This window comes from Cucurbita pepo, chromosome LG08 (assembly GCF_002806865.2).
Source record: "Cucurbita pepo subsp. pepo cultivar mu-cu-16 chromosome LG08, ASM280686v2, whole genome shotgun sequence".
NCBI lineage: Eukaryota > Viridiplantae > Streptophyta > Magnoliopsida > Cucurbitales > Cucurbitaceae > Cucurbita > Cucurbita pepo.
In genome coordinates this window covers 6,093,606-6,112,463 of record NC_036645.1, presented here as the reverse complement: position 1 = coordinate 6,112,463, position 18,858 = coordinate 6,093,606, and the positions used below count along the sequence as shown (strand labels likewise).

Here is an 18,858-nt window from a genome sequence, read left to right as displayed (position 1 = left end):
AACATCAGTCAGTGTATTAGCAGGGATCCTGGGCCTCGAAGGGAGTAGACATCGCGATCCCGTAGATTGAAGAGGAGAACAAAACATTCCTATTTAAGGAAGCCCAGGTGAAAGCTCAAACGAGATTTTGAATCTAAATCCAATTGTTATATCTTGAAACCTAGGTGAAATTCTCACACGTACGTCTTTCATAATCAAATTCTCAAACGAATTTCGACCTAGTTTCGTATGACTAATGAGAGAAATGTGATTGAAGGGGAAGTTGGACTTTTGTTGTGGAGTTAGTCTAAGTCCAAATTTTATAGAAAAAGAAATTGCAGTTCTAAATGGAAGGTACAGCCAACTGATGTTATTATACATAAGATTTTCCACATTTACATGTTCTTCTTCATTATCAATATGCATCTCAATTTGCAGAAGAAGATTAAAGCTTCCAACAATGGAGGCTCGGTTCGATCATCGTCAGCCCGAGAGAGAGAGCCAGAATAAAGGTAACTAAGTTTTGGTTAGCTCCTTTATCAAATCTTCAATGGTTGGCCTGTTGAGGGGCAGCTCATTGGTACATGATAGTGCAAGATTGGCTAGCTTGGTAGCTTCGGCTACACAGAAGTTTCCCTTCAGGTTCTTATCGATAAAATCCTCGAATTTACAAACTTCGGCTTCCAATAGAAGAGACGCTGAAAGTTTTCGTGTCCCAGAAAGAATTTGAAATATAACGACCCCAAATGCGTATATGTCACTCTTCTCTGTAAAACGACCGATCGTAATGTATTCAGGTGCGAGATATCCCATGGCTGCACTTGTTTTGAGTGACGAAAAGATAATGTCATCAGCTAGGAGTCCAGAGATGCCAGTATTCGAGATCAACGCATTGAACTGATGATCGATGAGAATCTTCTCAACGGATATGTTTTTGTGTACCATGGCCGGTTTGTCTACTTCTTGGCGATGTAAATATGCAATGCCTGACATGAAAACAAGAAACGACGTTAGAATGAATCATTTGAGTATTGATTCACGTCTGGGGGATGAAAGTAGAGTATCAAACCTTTTGCAATGCCATTGATGATAGAAACTCTCTTAGACCAATCAAGAACATGGCTGCTACCATCTTCGACGTCCAAATACCGAGACAAGCTCCCCCTCGAGGCAAAATCGTATACGAGGAAGAACTCACCTCGACCCCTCGAACAACAGAAGCCTCGCAAACTAACGAGATTTTCGTGTCGTAGAGAGCTCAACAAGTTCAATCCGCGAAGAAACTCGGCTTCATCGGACTTGCAACTAGTCATACTAATACTCGTAATGGCTACAGATGAACCATCCTTCAAAACTCCTTTATAAACCATTGAAAAACTGCTTCTACCAACCAAATTAGCCTCAGAGAAGTACTGAGTAACAGATTCAACCTCTTCAATATTGAAAATAAACTTGCTAAGATACTGAGACAATCCCAATCCTTTGATCCCATCTGCCAGTGAATCCCATCCATGAGAATACTCAAGACACACCAACGGCGAAGCACTCTTCGAGTAGAGCTCTCGAGCCTGATCCGTGCTGAGCCGATCGTCGTACGAAATCGATGAGTTACCGATCTTTTGTTTACGACGACGGTACCAAAACAGAGAGAGGATCACAGACACTAAGAAGATCACAGAGATGATAAGAACAACAGAAACAACAACAATTTTTGGAACTCTTCTGGGACTTTTTGAGCAATGAAATTGATTGCATTTGGCATTGGAGAAGTCGGCAGATTCAGGGATGTCCCTTTGAGCAGTAGCGTTTGGTTCTGATAAAAATGGCGGAAATCCTTCTCCTTTGATGTTTTCATTGTCAAAAACTGTACAATTTCTCACCGTAATAAACCCATTTCCACATAATCCACGATTGTTTTCTCCTTGAAACCCTTCGTTTAATCTTCTCAAACCTTCATTTTCATTCAAGGAATTGAATCAAAAAACACATAAAACAGAAGAAACAGAGGAGGAAACAGAGGAAACAGAGGAAACAGAGGAAGAGAAAGGGATATTACCGGCAGGGACGTGGCCGGAGAGGGAGTTGTTCTTGACATCAAGAACTTCCAGCTGGGGAATTGTCGATATGTTGAACGGAATTGTGCCGGTGAAGTTATTGAAGCTTAAATAAAGTCTTTTAAGCATTTCTAAGCTTCCAATGGATTTAGGGATTTCGCCGCTTAATCTGTTGTGTTGTAAAGCAAGAACTGTTAGCTTCTTCAATGATCCAATCTTTGGCGGGATTTTTCCACTCAATTTGTTGCAACAAATCTGTAAAACTGCACAAAACAAACAAACAAACAAAGATCGAATCTTTTCAGGGTTGTCGCCGGCGAAGCTGGTTTCAAATGAACAGAGAACAAAACAAACCTTGCAGATTAGACATGTTTCCGATCTCTTCAGGGATGTTTCCGGTGAAGCTGTTAACATCGAGGTAAAGATCAGCAAGTTCAGTTAAGCTTGAAATCTCTCTGGGAATCTCTCCAGACAAATTGTTGTAATGCAAGAACAGCCCAGAAAGACATTTCAGCTCCGCTACCGCCGGCGACACTGTACCGGAGAGCCCTCGTCCTTGTAATGATATGTTGGCTACTTTCCGATGCTCGTTGCAAGCCACGCCGTCGAACGCACCGCTGCAATGGTCGCCGTCGATCGTCCATGACTTCAATACTCTGTTTTCTGGGTCTAGAGATGCCTTCAACTGCATCAACGCTTTCACTTCGGAATTTCCATAAACAAGTTGAGAACATGAAAAGGAAGCTACGAAGAACATAAAAATGGCGGAATTAAGAAACCCCATGATTGTTCTTGGATTTCTTTTTATGAGATTCAAACTCCTCTGTTTCGTCATTTATGAAGAACCCATTTCGTTTTTCTACAAATCTCTCAAAATCCCTCAAATTTTCTGAGTTTTCACTTCGAATTTCTTCTTATTTTTCAATGGGTTTCATCTTCTGAACTTTCAGAACGAATTGGAGGAAGAAGAAGAAGAAGGGGAGGAGTGAGAGAGAAACAGAGTATGTAGAGAGGGAATTCAAAAAGAGGGGCAATTTGGTAAATTGGAATTGGGGTTTTTTAGTCGTGGGAGTTGCTGACACATTCACATAAGGATTCGGGTTTTAGATTTGAAAGGGAAGGGAAATGCTAAAATTACGGGCTGTGAGGGCTGTGAGGGCTGTGATTTTTTTAGTGAATTTCTAGTCGTTGATTTAGCATTTACATTGTGACGTGGCAAGAGACAAAGATGTTGTCTTCGTGTTGATTGGGTAACTGCCCGTTTGGAACTATTTGATGTCGTGACTTCAAGGCTAGTCATTTATGATGTAATAAATAATATTGACTTTAATTACCTATTTCTTTTTCTGCCTTTTTTTTTTTTTATTAAATCTACTTTAAATTTTATTACTTTATGGAACCAAAATTAAATCATCTTTAAAAAAAAAAAAAAAAAAAAATTGAAAGGTTAGAAAGGTAATAAAATAAATCCTAATAAAATATTATAAAACGACAGCGTAGAGTCTTCTAGGGCTGCTGACATTCTTGGGGTAGTCTTTAGGTCAACAAGTTAGGGAACCTAACATTTAATTTAATTTAATTTAATTTTTTTTTAAAATATATATATATAAATAAATATATTGGAAAATGACCTAACATTTAATTTTTAGTATATAGTATGGGTTTCCACATGGTGTTGACATTTCTATGTCCCATTTATTAAACCAAGGACCCTTCTTTTGGATTCCAGCTTTCTTACTTACTCCCAAATTTTTTTTTTTAATACATATGCACGATAAGAGCCGAAATCACTGCCAGTAGATATTGTCTTTTTTGGTTTTTCTCTACTGTCCTCCATGTGCTTTCCTATTGTCCTCTTTCGACTTTCCCTTTTGACATTTCCCTCAATGTTTTCAAAACACGTCTACTTAAGATAGAAATAAGTTTTTCACACCCTTATAAAGAATGTTTCGTTCCCTTCTCCAACCGATATGAGATATCACAATCCATTCAGGGTCATCCTCGCTCGCATTCGTTTCCCCTCTTTGATCAATGTGGGATCTCACAATCCACCTCCTGTTTGGGCCTAGCATCCTTGTTGCAATTCGTTCCCCTTTTCAATCGATGTGGGATCTCACGTGCATAATCGTTTGATTTATGATTCTAATTACTTCAATCAAAACATACTTTTAGAGTTTCTATGATTGAGCAAATAAAAGAGGGGCACATTGTCAGTATAAGTAGCAACTTTCAATATATTTTTTTTTTATTATTTATTATCCTACCCTCAAGATCTATCTTATTTATAATCTTCGTTGATTCATGTACTCCGCATTTACTCAAATGTCATATGATTTATGTCCCTATAAGTAAGGTATACTCCTGCATGTTTCGTTAACACTGAAAAGACCTAATTGAACTCCAAGTAAGATAGTCAAAGAACAGTTGAGTAATCGATGGCCCAAAACTGCCCGTTATGGTAGAAAATTGACGTATTAAAATTACAAATTTAATAATAATTGTTGAAAATGTTTATATTTTAATATTATAAGGATAATGCCAAATTTAAAAACTGAAAACATTAAATAAATACCAAAAAGAGATATTCCTTTTGATTAAAATATAAAAAAGAAAAAAATTTGAATTTGAATAAATGAAATGATTTAAAATCAGTTAAAAGGAGAAAATAAAGTAAAAAGCACAAAGCTAAGGAAAAAAGGTTACTTTTCAACTAACTCTACCGCCAAACTCTTTTTAAAAAAAAAACCCTCATTCAGGGGCAATTTTGGAATTTTCAATTTTTTTTTTTTTAATTGTCAAACATATATATATATATATATTTAATAATTAACTCATTTATTAAATATAAAAATAATTTTTTATGTCTAATAAGATCCTAAATGAAGGATATTCATATAATCCGACTCACCTAAATTATTCAATAAGATTTTTTTCGGTTTGGGTTCAGTTGATTTTAAAAAAAAAACCAAAAAAATTTCGTTCGATTTGCGGGTTGACATTTTCTTGATCCGATCAGCCCGACCACAACCCATACTTTTAAATATATTAATAATATTTAACGGTTCATAACCGATCTAATTTTAGCGATGCGTTGTGACTTATAGATTAAACATTACATCATTTTCATTCTCCCACTTTTATCAACATTTGCCTTTTTATTTTTTATTTTATTTTATTTCCATTTTTGGAACAACCTTTGAGAGAATGGGAGAGTATGATATCAAAATTATTTGAGAGAGAAATGAGTAAAAATATATATAATTTTAAATTTTGAATTTTGAATTTTGATGGAATGTTCAATGTTGAGATCATTTATGACATTGACTTTTCTTTGATACTATTACCTAATTAATTAATATTGCATCATGTCCTTGTTACTATAATTATTTGATGGACACCCATAATCATAAGATCAAGAGACAATAATAGTGTGATATTCGAGTAAAAGATGATGTATAAATAAATCGATACCACATCTGAATGATAGTGATCTTGAAAATATGATAATTAAAAAATGTTTAAAAAAATTGATAGTTACTATCTATACGAACAAGATCAAATTTTTTCCAATAAGCATATGAGTACGTACCGACGAAGTGTAGTGAAAGAACTCGTGTTGATGTAGGATACCCTAAACCTTAAAAGAAGGAGAAAATCGGGAATTGGTAACGTGGAAAAGGTGATATTTTGTGGTTGAAATTTCAAAGGTTACCTTACCACCATTTGCGATAATTGATTGAGAGTGGAAAATAAAGGTCTACATTTTATAATTAATTTCCTAAATTTTCAAGCTTGACTTACCCAATTATTTATTTATTTTTATTTATTTTTGTGAATGAAAAAAGAAAATAAATTAAGAAACAATTAATGTTCTCGTTCATGCATTTGAGACAATTGCCTATTATGTTCTAGCTGTCTTTTTTTTTTTAATAATGATTTTTTTATAGGTGAATTAATTTCACATAATTTCATTTATAATCGCTTAATTATTATTTCCCAAAATTCTACTAAAATAGCATAGCATAAAAAATTATAAAGTAATCCTTCCTAGGAAATGAAATGTTTAACATTATGTTAATAGTTGCATTTAAAGAAGTCTTATGTTAATAATACTTAGAGTTTTAATTAATATACTTTAGGGTTTAAATGGATTTATAAACACATTTAATTACAACATTTTTCTTAATGTTCTTTTAAAAAATTATCTTATAAATATTACTTTTCCCTTTTTTGTTTATTTATCGTTTTTTGCAAAAGAAAAAAAAATCAAACTTAATGTCAATTTTTTTAAAGCTTGAAATCATTTTTTAGTAATTATTTATAATTTTTATTTGAGAAAGAAATAATAATACATTTGGTATCCATTTCTAATTTATTTCTCACAAATTTCAAATAAAGAAATAAAAAAATTACATGGAAATTTTGTTTTTTTTTTTTTTAAATGAAACAGTTAAAGTTATTATATTAAATTAAAATTATTTTTCTTTATAAAAATCTGTCTTTCATAAATAAATAAATAATAATAAAATAATACACCATTTTTTGTTCCCGATACAAAAAAAGTTAAAATTTTTAATGTCTAAAGTTCGAAATACCTTTAAACACAAACTTAAAACTTCAAGGACTTAAAAGTAATAATTTAACCAATACCGATCTGGAATCGAACTCGAACGAACCTGCTTATATCTCTCCTGAAGGCACATGAGATCAGCCATAAGAAAAGAAAATAAAGAGAAAAATCTCTTTAAGAGAGCCAAAGGGCCTTTATTTTCAAGAAAGATATACATATTTCATATGCCTTTTCCCTAAAACAAACAGCAGCTTTGGTCAGATGCATGCTTTATGACAGTACAATTCAAACATAGTCAATTCAAAATAATGGTGCAATCGAAAATCTATATACCTTCTTTGGTGGGGTAATCAAAATTGTAACGGCTCAAGCCAAATGCTAGCAGACATATCTTTTGAGTTTTCCCTCAAGATTTTAAAATGCATTTGCTGGAGAAAAGTTTTCCCACTCTTATAAAGAATGTTTCATTTCCATCTCCAACTGACGTAGAATCTCACGAAAACTGCTCAGATTAGAAGAGTAACGAGAAACAATATGCCCTTAATATGGCAGCATCAACAGTATGAATGAGTTTTAAGCCAAAACAGCAACACCTACATATCTCAACTAACATATGGTTCAATTTGTTAGACATCTAATGTCTCACTTTATCAGGCATAGGTTCGAATCTCCTTTCTTTATTTATTGCGACGAATGCAATATTGTAAGAGAAAGAGAAGCATAATCAGCAAGTCGGAGTACCGAACACTAAGGATGTATGAAATGTAATTTTGGCCTATGGTTTATCTAGAAGATGCATATAAAAGAATATAAAGGACTACACATAAGGTAACCAGCTAAACTGGTCAAAGCAATATGCAGCAGATATGCGTAGGGTTGAAGACCTGCTGTCCATCAGGATCCCAAAGTAATGAGGAAAAAATTCACACAAAATGAAAATAAACTCAATCACAAGCAACTTCTTCATCTTCCTCCATGATCAAAATATATGCATGTTAAACAACTGAGGAAAGAAATTTCACAGACCCAATGGAAGGTTACAAAAGCACATTCCAATTCGAGGGTATAGCTCTGCTAATATTACACTGTAAAACTTCTGAACACAATGATGAGAAGAGAGAAAAATGAGTGGATTCATACTTTGAATTCAACATTAATATCTTCAAGATCAGGAAACCACAAAAAAGTCCTTTAAATCTGTGTGTGTGAGCACGCGTGTGTGGTCGGGGGTGGTTTCTCGGCCAAATATCCCTGATCAGATTTGTGAGATCCCACATCGATTGGGGAGGAAAACGAAACATTCTTTATAAAGGTGTGGAAACCTTTTCCTAGCAGACACGTTTTAAAAACCTTGAGAGGAGGTCCAAAAAGAAAAGCCCAAAGAGGATAATATTTGCTAGCGGTGGGCTTGGGCCGTTACAAGATTGTTATGAAGTATGGGATAGCTGCTAAGAAGATGCAAGTCCCCAACTCGCACAAGGAAGTCCTCGAATAATCAAGAATCCACCCTCTATATCCAACTTTGATCCAGGTAAAAAAGTGATCACTAGATAAGAACTAAAGGTCTCCAGTTGGTCTCAACACAAACTGAAGCTTTATACCTGACTGGAGTATATCCATCAACCAGAGTCATTGACATGATCCACAGACCTGCTCTGTTTCTTGGTATCCATAAAATGCAGTTAACGTTTTACAAGATCTTCATAAAGCTTTACATAATAACTAAAAAATGCATCCCCCATGTTTGGGGAGGTCTTAACCCTACTAGTTATAAGTTCCATACTAATTCCTTAAGTACAAGACCTACAAAATTGTTTAAAGCAAAGACTCCATTGAATTTTCTATTCCTCCGATCTTCTTAAAAGATCCATGAATTTTCTCACAAAACTCGGCTATGAACTTCCAAAGCGCGTGTTTTTTTCAAGGCAAAAGGCAGACTCTCATTAGTTGGGATATGAAGTAATCATACTAGGAAGGTAACATTCCAAACAGCTCCATGTTAAACTGCACCACAAACCTCACCCCAGTATCCAATGAAGATAACTTAGAACCTTCAAAATCTTATTCGTTCTAAATCCAATAAATGCACAGAATTCCAACAGAGAGCAAAACTATGATCCTGAGGTATAAACTATAATGTTTCCACATAACTCTTGGCAAAAAGAATGTTATAAAGCTATATGGTAAAAAAGAACACTATAGGTCCGGAACTGATTTCCTGTACCTCCACAGCCGAACGTCTAAAGACTTTACTCTATCGTCTCAGAACCCGACAGAAGATATAGAATCTCAAATACACAGAAAGATGCAAGTTTTAAAAGAATCTGTGCATCCCACTCATGCATCAATGATCTCTTGTTGAAATTGAGAGGAATCTAGTTGAAAAAAAGTACATAGAATAAAAATGGAGGCTAGACCCAACCTCGGCCGCTTTTTTTGACTCAATTCACTGCATTAGAAACTCTTACGTTGAGCAACAGATCCTTCACACATTTCAGACATAAACTATAATTAATCCTAGAACACCAAAAATATATCAGGAGGATTTGAAGATAAAACATATGCATATCTCAGGAGGCTAAGCCAAATGAAAGAATAGAAGATTAATTAATCTTTCAGATCTTACAAACTAAAACATGGCATGGTGAACATGAAGGCACTAACTCAGTCTCACTAACTTAAAGGGCCGGCAGAAAAATCAATCATCGGAACAGTAAATTGCGGAAGAAGCTAACCATTTTTAGCAATTTAAGCTATGAAACACGTACAAATCAACAGATCCTAAGATACCCAGAAAACCACAGTTTTCAATACACCTCGAATCCATCCACACATATTCATCCCATTATAATCCTAAATCTTTCCAAATAATATTAGCATTACTTGGGGAAGTATGCGAACATCACCGGCATCCATCCCACCAAAATCCAAGCAAGTTTTGTAATCTGAAACCAATCAACAGAAATTGGAAAGAAAAGGGAAAAAAGAGAAACAACAAAGATCGCCACAAATTACTTCAGAAAGCAGTCGAGTAAAGCACACAAAACCAATTTTCCATAACTTCCCTCCTCATTTGGCCACCATTCGAGCAATGAAATCCTCATACCGAATTTTACCATCCGGTCCAACCTCCACTTCTCGAATCCACTCATCGAACTCCGACGGCTCCAGCTTCTCACCTATACTAGTCAAAATGTGTCGGAGCTCGGACACCAGGACGTAGCCGGTGTTGTCCTTGTCGAGAACCTTAAAGGCGTCGCGAAGCTGGCGATCGAAGGACTCGGGCTTCATGTGTTTGGACATGATCTCGAGGAAGCGATTGAAATCAAAGGGAGCAGTAAGATTCTCCTCGGCGATAATGGCTTTGAGTTGGGCTTGAGTGGGGTTGCCGCCGAGAGAACGCATTAGGATCCCGAGCTCCGATGGGGCGATCCGGCCATCACCGTCGGTGTCGAAGAGGGTGAAGGCCTCTCTCATGGAGGATTTCTGATCATTGCTCAGATCTTTGCCCATCTCTGGTTTCGATTTAGGTTTGAATCTTCACAGAGCTCTGATTTTTCTTTTTTTCTCTCCGTTTTCCTTTCCCTTTGACGCTCGCCAGAGAGTGGGAGGTGACGTATTTTTGTTCTTGTTTTATGGAACGGGAAAATGGAAATATAACCGAAAAAAGAAAATTAGTGAATTAAACTTGCTTGTGAGAAAAAATGTAAGCCTCGTAATTAATTATTATTTTTATTATTTTATAATTGATATGCACCGTGATCGTGTTGGAGAAATAACTTAAATGAGTTTATAGTATATGGATAAGATTGCCTGTCTTGTCCGGATAAGAAAATTGATGCGATTAATTTTATAATTATTACAAATAATTTGATTTAAACCGTTCACGTGTAAATATGTAAATAAAGTACCATATCGAGTTTGTAAGATTAACCACAAAATATTTAATGATTTTAGTGAGTTATGAACTCGCTGTATGTAAGTGATTGTTCTTTGATTTGTATTTGTGAGAGTGACTCGTGTAAGTTTTAAATTTTGAGAACTTAGCAAATAGGTTTAGGGTGCTTTGTCCACCCTTAAGAAAGATGCTTTGTTATTCTCTCCAACTTGTGTGGGATCTCATAATCCACCTCTTTTCGAGCCCATCGTTCTCGCTGGCACACCGCCTCGTGGGGTGTCCACCCCCTTCAGGGTCCAGTATACTCGTGACACACCGCCTCACGTCCACCCCATTCGAAGCTCAGCGTCCTTGCTGGTACAGCACCTGGTGTCTGGTTATGATGTCATTTGTATCGGCCCAATATTGTCCTCTTTGAACTTTTTCTTTTGTGCTTACCCTCAAGGTTTCTAAAACGCATTCACTGGTTTCCACACACTTATAAAGAATGCTTCGTTCTCCTCTTCAACCGATATTAGATCTTACAGCTAAAAACGTATATGATACACGTATATGAACATAGATTTCAGAGGTGAAACTAATTTATGATTTTGCATTAAAAAAATTTAGATAAGAGAATTTCTTTTTAGAGATAATTATTTAATTTAGGAGAACCATAAAACTATAAAACGAAGGCCCATCTGATAAGAGCTAGGGTTTCGTGTCTGGTCGAGTGGCAACGATAGAGAGCTTTTGCGTGCTCACCATAGTCGTCAACAATGGGTCGTATGCACAGCAGAGGGTCAGTTCCTCTTCTTCTCTCATTTCATTCTCATTCTATTTCTCATCTTCCAATCCCTCCGATTCAATGACTCAATTCTTCCTCTCATTTGTGGTTGCAGAAAAGGTATTTCGGCGTCAGCATTGCCGTACAAGAGGACTCCACCGAGTTGGCTCAAGATTTCTTCTCAAGATGTAAGTGCCATTATCTATAATGTTTGAGTTGCAGCATACTTCGATTGAAACGAGCAGTTATTGAATCCATGTTGTGTGTGTGGTGATTAGGTTGAGGAAAACATCTGCAAGTTTGCGAAGAAAGGTTTGACTCCGTCTCAAATCGGTGTAATTCTTCGTGATTCTCATGGTATTGCTCAGGTCAGGAGCGTTACTGGCAGCAAGATCTTGCGCATTCTTAAAGCTCATGGTATTTGCTTCTGTTGTTTCTCAATTGAAAATCATATGTTTTCTTTAACCTTAACAGTTAAAACTATATCTGATGCTCATTCGCCAATTTGTGTTTGGTGACATTGTATCCCCTTACTGATGTTTGATAGATTAGAAGATTAAATGTATCTTAGTCTATTGGTTTAAGCTTTTTGGTGTAGTGGTAATTTAGCGTGTATTTTGATGGCTGTGATTTGCAATGTTATCAAAAGGGCTTGCTCCGGAGATTCCTGAGGATCTTTACCATTTGATTAAGAAGGCTGTCTCGATCAGAAAGCATTTGGAAAGGAACAGGAAGGACAAGGACTCGAAGTTCAGGTTGATTCTTGTCGAGAGCAGGATTCACCGGCTAGCCCGCTACTACAAGAAGACCAAGAAGCTCCCACCTGTATGGAAATAGTAAGTGCTCAATGATCTGAATCTTTAATCTGTATTAGAACTTAAATATGGATTGTTGTTGTAAGTGTTGAGAATTGTTGGGAGAGGAGTCGCACATAGCTGTTTAAGCCTTTCTCTAAGCCTTTCTCTATGATGTACTTTATTTCGAGGAGAGCATTGTTGAGGATTGTTGGGAGAGGAGTTCCACATTAGCTAATTAAGGGGTTGATCATGAGTTTATAAGTAAGGAATACATTCCATTGATATGAGACCTTTTGGTTGGCCTTTTTGGGAAAACCAAAAGGCAAAACCATGAGAGCTAAACTTTCCATCTTCAAAGATTGTGGTGAATCTCGCCTAGCTCTGATATCATGTTAGGAATCACGGACCTCTACAATGGTATGATATTGTCCACTTTGGGAATAAGCTCCCATGGTTTTACTTTTGGTTTCTCCAAAAGACCCTATGACAATGGAGATATACTCCTTACTTATAAACCCATGATCAACCCCTTAATTAGTCGATGGGGGACTCCTCTCCCAACCATCCTCAATATTAAGCACTCTAATTACTAATCGTTAGAATGGAGTTAAATTCCCTCGCCTTATGCAAAGTATCGTTTTGTTTTGCTTTGTGGGTCGCATTATTCTCTTCCCCTAAAAGGGATTCTGGGATTATTCACATTATAATCAACTTCCAGTTATGGTTGGATGTTGAAGGAAAATGAAACCTTTCTCTAGCTTTGCTATTTGAAACTTAGTTCTTATCTATTAACTTACTACTATCATCCTTCCTCCCCGTTGATTGATTAACTGGTTTTTTTCTCCTTGTTTCAGCGAGTCAACTACTGCTAGCACACTTGTCGCCTAATTCTGTCCACTGCCGCACGAATAGGCAATTAGATGTTTTCAGCTACTCCATTCGTTATAAGGTACTTCCATTATGTGGTTGTTCTAGATTAGACATGGAATTTTTCCAAGTTTATCACAGAAACATAATGCTCAATTTGAGTGTTTCTCGTAATGATTTTGTAGTTTTTCTTATTTTAGTTATGTAATTGATATTCTTCTGAACTCGAGGATGGAAATTCAGTTTCTGAACAATTTTGATCCATGTTTCCCATGAGCAAGTACGCTACTTTACTTGGCATACTGAAAATTTCAAGCCTATTGGGAGTTCGTATGGTGTCTATGGTCGAGGATGGTTGGGAGGGAGTCCCACGTTAGCTAATTAAGGGAAAATCATGAATTTATAAGCAAGGAATATATCTCCATTGGTACGAGGTCTTTTGGGGAAACCAAAAGCAAAGCCTTGAGACCTCATATTCAAAATGGATGAAATCTTACCGTTGTGGAGGTTTGTGGTTCCTAACGTATATTTCATATCTTAATATTTGTGATCCATGATATAATTAGATGGCTCATAACTGTAGATGTGATATACAAGATTAACCAGTTAACTTCTTAAACATCTGTTTCTTTGTGGTTTGGTAGTTTCTAAGTTATAACGATACTGCACCTCGGTTTGTGGCAGGCTCGTGCCCGATGCAGGGTGTATGCCTTTGTTTTATAACTGTGTAGGCTGTCATGGAGGAGGCTTTCAAGTCTCCATAACATCTCTTCTCCAGAAGAAAGCAATCCTCCNCGAATAGGCAATTAGATGTTTTCAGCTACTCCATTCGTTATAAGGTACTTCCATTATGTGGTTGTTCTAGATTAGACATGGAATTTTTCCAAGTTTATCACAGAAACATAATGCTCAATTTGAGTGTTTCTCGTAATGATTTTGTAGTTTTTCTTATTTTAGTTATGTAATTGATATTCTTCTGAACTCGAGGATGGAAATTCAGTTTCTGAACAATTTTGATCCATGTTTCCCATGAGCAAGTACGCTACTTTACTTGGCATACTGAAAATTTCAAGCCTATTGGGAGTTCGTATGGTGTCTATGGTCGAGGATGGTTGGGAGGGAGTCCCACGTTAGCTAATTAAGGGAAAATCATGAATTTATAAGCNTAATTAAGGGGTTGATCATGAGTTTATAAGTAAGGAATACATTCCATTGATATGAGACCTTTTGGTTGGCCTTTTTGGGAAAACCAAAAGGCAAAACCATGAGAGCTAAACTTTCCATCTTCAAAGATTGTGGTGAATCTCGCCTAGCTCTGATATCATGTTAGGAATCACGGACCTCTACAATGGTATGATATTGTCCACTTTGGGAATAAGCTCCCATGGTTTTACTTTTGGTTTCTCCAAAAGACCCTATGACAATGGAGATATACTCCTTACTTATAAACCCATGATCAACCCCTTAATTAGTCGATGGGGGACTCCTCTCCCAACCATCCTCAATATTAAGCACTCTAATTACTAATCGTTAGAATGGAGTTAAATTCCCTCGCCTTATGCAAAGTATCGTTTTGTTTTGCTTTGTGGGTCGCATTATTCTCTTCCCCTAAAAGGGATTCTGGGATTATTCACATTATAATCAACTTCCAGTTATGGTTGGATGTTGAAGGAAAATGAAACCTTTCTCTAGCTTTGCTATTTGAAACTTAGTTCTTATCTATTAACTTACTACTATCATCCTTCCTCCCCGTTGATTGATTAACTGGTTTTTTTCTCCTTGTTTCAGCGAGTCAACTACTGCTAGCACACTTGTCGCCTAATTCTGTCCACTGCCGCACGAATAGGCAATTAGATGTTTTCAGCTACTCCATTCGTTATAAGGTACTTCCATTATGTGGTTGTTCTAGATTAGACATGGAATTTTTCCAAGTTTATCACAGAAACATAATGCTCAATTTGAGTGTTTCTCGTAATGATTTTGTAGTTTTTCTTATTTTAGTTATGTAATTGATATTCTTCTGAACTCGAGGATGGAAATTCAGTTTCTGAACAATTTTGATCCATGTTTCCCATGAGCAAGTACGCTACTTTACTTGGCATACTGAAAATTTCAAGCCTATTGGGAGTTCGTATGGTGTCTATGGTCGAGGATGGTTGGGAGGGAGTCCCACGTTAGCTAATTAAGGGAAAATCATGAATTTATAAGCAAGGAATATATCTCCATTGGTACGAGGTCTTTTGGGGAAACCAAAAGCAAAGCCTTGAGACCTCATATTCAAAATGGATGAAATCTTACCGTTGTGGAGGTTTGTGGTTCCTAACGTATATTTCATATCTTAATATTTGTGATCCATGATATAATTAGATGGCTCATAACTGTAGATGTGATATACAAGATTAACCAGTTAACTTCTTAAACATCTGTTTCTTTGTGGTTTGGTAGTTTCTAAGTTATAACGATACTGCACCTCGGTTTGTGGCAGGCTCGTGCCCGATGCAGGGTGTATGCCTTTGTTTTATAACTGTGTAGGCTGTCATGGAGGAGGCTTTCAAGTCTCCATAACATCTCTTCTCCAGAAGAAAGCAATCCTCCTTGACCAGTTTGGTTAGTGGCTATAAGTTAATTAACAACTACCTTTGTGGTATTTTCTACCATTGGGCTTAAAACATTATATATAATATTTATAAAAAAAAAAAAAAAAAAAAACAAAAACCAACCGCTGAACTTGAGGGATATATTTTAACTAGTTGAATTATGATTATGAAAAAAAACTTATACAAAGAATAACGGAAAGTCGAATGCTCATAGACAAAGCTGAATTGTCGATGAAGATGTTTCGAGACATGAATGGTTAGCATAATGTAATCCTTTTCGTGGAGTTGGACATGAAGCTGGAGTCTCAACCATGAGCTGGACACAATTGTGAACAGCAAGACGAGCTGTTGATGCTTTTGTGGACGTCGATGATGAAACTAGAGCCTAATTCAGTCGGGCGACATGCAACTAGAGGTTGTGAGAGGAGCCGAGCTTGCTCGATGTTTATAGCCAGCAACTTTAGGGTTTTTGACTTTTTTCTTTACTCAAGTTTCTACATGGTAGCAGTATTGATAACCTGTAGTTATGTCTGAGAAGTTGGGTTTTGCCTTTATATCCGATTATTAGAGTTAAATAAATTTTAAAATCTAACTTGGATAATTTTAAAGCTTGAATAATCTCTCTTCGTAGGATTTATAGTACACGTATAGGATCTTTTGAGTGAGTTATTTCAACTCCAGTTATTTCATGTCTGTTTGAGTTATTTCAACTCCAGTTATTTCATGTCTGTTTGAGTGAGTTATTTCGACTCCAGTTATTTCATGTCTGTCCGAATTACTTATAAGGATATATTTTTATTAATTAAGAAGAAAAAAAAAAAGTCCAATATGATAGAGATTTTTTTGTTTTGTGTTTTGTTGTATAATTTATGTTTTTGGAATTTAGCAACCCTAGCTTTTTAAAAATTTGGGTTGCTTTCTTCCAACAAATAAAGTGGAAAATATAAAGTGAGTGGTTTGTAATTTATTGAAGGTTTGGTATTTCTTTCGTTACCACGTTATTAACTTCTTCTAATTTTGGTTAATTCTAGCCTGCTTTCTTTTTTTTAACATCATTAAAAAGAGTTCGATTTTCTTTACCATCCTTTTATTACCTTCGATAACGCTGGTTTTCTATTAAAAACAAGTCACTACTACATACACGACATGGTTAATATGTACATAAAAAATATTTATTAAAAGTAACGTGAATAATATATTCTTTAAAACAACATTGTTATGAAATAATAAGGCAGAACATAAATAACATGAATTTAAATACAATAAAATCGGACTACCAAATAGACATGAATGTAATTATCATAATTCTAGTTCCATGACCTTCATCGTGATGTTGTCATCCATACAAAAGTGCACTATCTTTATTTGAGAAATAAGAGTAATATGTGGCTTTAGTATTTTAAGAAATATTCCACAGGTAATCTCACTGTTGGGGTTGAAAAATGCAAACACATGCAATATAGAGGGACCTATCCTTTTATAAAAACATCATGGCATGGCCTTAGGCTGCTTTCAAGTCCGAGCATGGTTGGATGTGTAGTACTTCCTTACACACGGTCCATGCATGTGCATATGGACCTCCTAGGTGGGCTCGTATACATACTCCCTGACATAAGTTTATGATATAAGTCAAATCTTCATTCATTAACAATATAACGAGCCTATAAATCATGCATACATTATTTCTGCCAAATCTTTTGTACTTAACATAGCTTAGATGATGTGGTGATGGAGGTTTGTGCATCATAGGTTATCAATATCATAAACCTGATTCTACAACCGACATAATCTAATAATAACATAGTTATAATCATGGTGTAGCACAACATAGCATAGCATAGCATAACATCACAATCATAATTATGACACGTGTAGGAGCCATGAGGTACGCTATAACGACCCTATTTTCTCAATAAAATAAAAACGTCAGTACATGCATGACATATCTAGTATGCGCATAAGATCTATGAAAAGGTTTCATAATAGGTGCCATATACTTAACTTTCATAAGAAATTCTTTAAAACAACATTCTCATTGACAAAACAAACGATAGATCTAATCTAAGGGTTACTAAACAGAAATAAATGAGACTACTTTTGTACAGGGGTACCTTACCCTTACTTGAAAAATAAGAGTAACACGTGACTTGAGTATTTTAAGAAATACTCATAAAGTAACCTCATTGTTGGGTCGGAAAATGCAACCGAGTACTGTATGGTGAGACCTATCATTTTATAAACACATCATGACATGGCTTTAGGATGCTTCAAGCGTACCTGTCCTATCTCCAAGGTCTTGTATCACATGACATTAGGAGAACGGAAAGAACTCAAGGTACAATTGCAAGATTTGTTGGACAAGGGTTTCATCCGTCTCGGCGTATTCTCTTGGTGCATACAAGTGCTATTTGTCAAGAAGAATGATAGATTGATGCGTTTGTACATTGTTTACACGGAGTTGAATAATAGAATAGTCAAGATAAACATATTGTTAGGTTGCCATCAGATCAAGAACAACAAAGAAGGGGATGTGTCGGAGACAATATTCAAAACGAGTTACTATCCGATCAAGATCAAAGAAAGGGATTTGCTTAAGACAACATTCAAAACGAGATAACGAGATAGGATGAGTATCGAACAATACACATAAAGGTAGAAGGCTTAGGAAACCCTAAACGCAAGGAAGAGAAAAACACGTGGAGGGGACACGTGTGTGGCTGAGTTTATAGTTTGCATTGCAAAATCTATGCCTAACCCATGATGGGGGAGAACGTGGACTTCTGCTCCGCTGAGATGACATCATACATTATAATTTTAATTTTAATTTTAATTTTAAAAAAATGACCATAAATAGTCATGGGAAAAAAAAAGCTAATAAATTATTAATTTCTTTTAAATTGAATGAAAATAAATGAACTAATTTTAAGAAATGGACCAAAAACAGCAAAATTATGTAAAATATTTTTTTAATATGTTATTATCATAAATAAAATAATTAAAGCATAATTCTTATAACCTCCCTTCAATTAAAAAAATTAAAACTTCCACCTCATCTCTTCCTATTTAGAAAAAAATAATAATAATTAAAACATCAATCAATAAATAAGAACTTAAATTTAAAATATAAAATATAAAATATAAATTTGGACAATAAATAAAATTTAGAAATTAAATTGTGTTAGGAATTTATTACCTCATTAAATTAATTCTAACCCCAATTTAATTAATTAATAAAAACATGTTAATGTGATATAAACAAAACTAAACTATTAGACAAATATATATATATATATATATATATATATATATATATATATATATATATATATG

The 18,858-nt window shown here is 35.4% G+C and overlaps 3 protein-coding genes across 4 annotated transcripts; 1 reads left to right on the top strand and 2 right to left on the bottom strand.

Moving 5' to 3' along the window:
* Positions 1 to 320: 320 nt before the first annotated feature.
* On the bottom strand, positions 321 to 3,095 carry LOC111799798 (probable LRR receptor-like serine/threonine-protein kinase At2g23950). The gene is made up of 4 exons (XM_023683278.1): positions 2,388 to 3,095; positions 2,036 to 2,296; positions 1,049 to 1,930; positions 321 to 965 (listed from the first exon to the last, which is right to left on the bottom strand). Exons 1-4 carry the CDS (start codon positions 2,866 to 2,868, stop codon positions 496 to 498), a joined length of 2,094 nt encoding a protein of 697 aa, XP_023539046.1. The 5' UTR covers positions 2,869 to 3,095; the 3' UTR covers positions 321 to 495.
* Positions 3,096 to 9,321: 6,226 nt separating this feature from the next.
* On the bottom strand, positions 9,322 to 10,247 carry LOC111801136 (probable calcium-binding protein CML13). Its single transcript, XM_023685123.1, has one exon. The coding sequence runs from the start codon at positions 10,114 to 10,116 to the stop codon at positions 9,673 to 9,675; it is 444 nt and encodes a 147-aa protein (XP_023540891.1). The 5' UTR covers positions 10,117 to 10,247; the 3' UTR covers positions 9,322 to 9,672.
* Positions 10,248 to 11,180: 933 nt separating this feature from the next.
* Positions 11,181 to 13,961, top strand: LOC111799766 (40S ribosomal protein S13). Of its 2 annotated transcripts, XM_023683240.1 has the most exons (6): positions 11,181 to 11,282; positions 11,383 to 11,455; positions 11,546 to 11,684; positions 11,917 to 12,103; positions 12,919 to 12,976; positions 13,734 to 13,961. In XM_023683240.1, exons 1-5 carry the CDS (start codon positions 11,260 to 11,262, stop codon positions 12,950 to 12,952), a joined length of 456 nt encoding a protein of 151 aa, XP_023539008.1. In that variant the 5' UTR covers positions 11,181 to 11,259; the 3' UTR covers positions 12,953 to 12,976; positions 13,734 to 13,961. The 2 variants fall into 2 exon arrangements, with proteins under 2 accessions (XP_023539008.1, XP_023539007.1); XM_023683239.1 differs by lacking the exon at positions 13,734 to 13,961 and having other exon boundaries at positions 12,919 to 13,204.
* Positions 13,962 to 18,858: the final 4,897 nt, after the last annotated feature.

Bases quoted from the DNA above. Each gene is read 5' to 3' on its own strand.
- LOC111799798 (XM_023683278.1), bottom strand. From the start codon at position 2,868: ATGACGAAACAGAGGAGTTTGAATCTCATAAAAAGAAATCCAAGAACA. The intron at 2,297-2,387 runs GTTTGTTTTGTT...TGTTTTGTGCAG, and splicing joins AAACATGTCTAATCTGCAAG to TTTTACAGATTTGTTGCAAC. The intron at 1,931-2,035 runs GTAATATCCCTT...ATGAAAATGAAG, and splicing joins CTCCGGCCACGTCCCTGCCG to GTTTGAGAAGATTAAACGAA.
- LOC111801136 (XM_023685123.1), bottom strand. From the start codon at position 10,116: ATGGGCAAAGATCTGAGCAATGATCAGAAATCCTCCATGAGAGAGGCC.
- LOC111799766 (XM_023683240.1), top strand. From the start codon at position 11,260: ATGGGTCGTATGCACAGCAGAGG. The intron at 11,283-11,382 runs GTCAGTTCCTCT...TTGTGGTTGCAG, and splicing joins GGTCGTATGCACAGCAGAGG to AAAAGGTATTTCGGCGTCAG. The intron at 11,685-11,916 runs GTATTTGCTTCT...TGTTATCAAAAG, and splicing joins GCGCATTCTTAAAGCTCATG to GGCTTGCTCCGGAGATTCCT.